Below are 1,875 nucleotides of genomic sequence, written 5' to 3' on the forward strand. Positions count from 1 at the left end.
GGAGATTGATAAAAAAAATTGAAAATAGAGGATCCATTGCCATGCCTTTGTCTCTTAGTTGGTTTTTATACCCAAGTGGAGAGGGCATTGTCTTCATCTAGGGGCATGTGGTGTCTGGAGGTCTTTCTTTGTCTACATGTCTATTTGAGTAACATAAGAATACATGCATAGTCAAGATCAATACATATTAGAGATGATAGGGTGCAGCCCACCATTTTATATTTAATGTGATGCATGCTATTTGATTAGCTTAGTTTCTTTGCATTTGATATACCACTTAAACAATACAAACACAACACAATTTGTCAAGTCGATAGATGATGATTATACTTAACTGTCTATACTAGCAATTTGAGTACTTCATCTAATGGAGGACACATAATCATAATTGAATAGTTCAAATTTTTTCTTACTTAAAGTAGATATTCTTTTTAATGTATCCAGATAGAAATCCACCTATTAACGATGTGTAGTTATAATTGTTTAGATAACGTAAATCATTATCACATTTTTGGCACAAATTGTTTGCACGCTTATAATAGTGTGTGAGATCGTTGAGATATTACATCTATATCATATATTTGTCGCATTAGATACTTGTCACTTGATAGCTAAGTGTTGACTTAGGACAATTATGGAGGGTAGGTTTTTCCCGCATAGCAAAAAGTATGTTAGATAAAGAGAAAGAGAGAGATCATGAAAGAACATAGAAATATAGAGATTAAAAAATGAAGGGTTATAAATTACTTGATGTGAAACTATTACATAGCCGTCTGAGAAGAAAATTCCAATTGGAAACGACAAATTCTGTCTCTCTCCTAATACAAATACACAGCAAAGCCAATGTCATCTAATTGTCTCTAGGCCACAAACCTTCATTTTGCTTAATTCTCTCTCTCACATCCTGAACCCTTTGTGTTAGACTGATAACACTTCCAAGCAAGAAATTTTTGAAAAATTGTTGTTCACCAATTGGGATTTTCGATCGACATGGAATCAGCAGGGAAACAAGGAAGTTCAGATACATCAAGCGAAGAAAATGATTGCCTTGTACAAGTCAAAGAAGACACGGCGGCTACCAAACGCTCTTATGAATGCACTTTTTGCAAGCAGGGCTTCACCAACGCTCAGGCCTTAGGAGGGCACATGAACATACATCGAAAAGATCGAGCCAAGCGCAAGCAAGTTACTGGTTCCTCGTTTTCAAAGAAACCCATGGCTATTAATGATGAGCACTTGAACCCTAGATATATTCCACCGATTTCAGCCGTTTATGAGCTTAAAAGGAAACCTCTCATGTATAACCCACCATCGGCATCTAGCCCTAGACCTTCAATTACTCACCAAAACGATAGAGAGTTTCTCCTGCCAAGGCCGCAGTCTTCAAGCACAAATGAAGAGGTTTTGGGTGGAAATTTGAGTTTGGGAATCGGCCAAACGTGTGTTGAAGATGATCAAGTAAATAGAGTAATTATGAAGGAAGATGAACTGGATTTGGAGCTTCGACTTGGTCAAAATCTTTAATAAGTACACCCTTCTATCCGTATCTCTCTCTCTCTCTCTCTCTCTCTCTCTCTCTATATATATATATATATACACACACACACACACATATTTACTCATGAATTAGTATATAGAAAATATAGTGTACAGAGGTGGAATTCATTCGAGTACTGTTTCATGTATTCCAAACTGGGATTTACAAAAGCAATATATATTTTCTTCCCGTAGATATATAACTTAGGTAAGACTATATAGTTATTGAGAGATCATTAAAAGGAAAGGAAAGCGCTCTATTTTAAAAGCTTGTAAAGAACTACACTCTTTGGATCAAGAATGCATTAACTGGAGATGAGTTGGTGATCATCGAATGAA

At 35.9% G+C, this 1,875-nt stretch overlaps 1 protein-coding gene across 1 annotated transcript; it reads left to right on the top strand.

Moving 5' to 3' along the window:
* Nucleotides 1–897: 897 nt before the first annotated feature.
* LOC123210109 (transcriptional regulator SUPERMAN-like) lies at nt 898–1,595 on the top strand. Its single transcript, XM_044628312.1, has one exon. It carries the CDS (start codon nt 991–993, stop codon nt 1,522–1,524), a length of 534 nt encoding a protein of 177 aa, XP_044484247.1. The 5' UTR covers nt 898–990; the 3' UTR covers nt 1,525–1,595.
* The last annotated feature ends 280 nt before the right edge of the window (nt 1,596–1,875 follow it).

The sequence above is a fragment of the Mangifera indica genome, chromosome 3 (assembly GCF_011075055.1).
Source record: "Mangifera indica cultivar Alphonso chromosome 3, CATAS_Mindica_2.1, whole genome shotgun sequence".
Lineage (NCBI taxonomy): Eukaryota > Viridiplantae > Streptophyta > Magnoliopsida > Sapindales > Anacardiaceae > Mangifera > Mangifera indica.

Coding starts and splice junctions, on each gene's coding strand:
- LOC123210109 (XM_044628312.1), top strand. CDS start 991: ATGGAATCAGCAGGGAAACAAGGAAGTTCAGATACATCAAGCGAAGAA.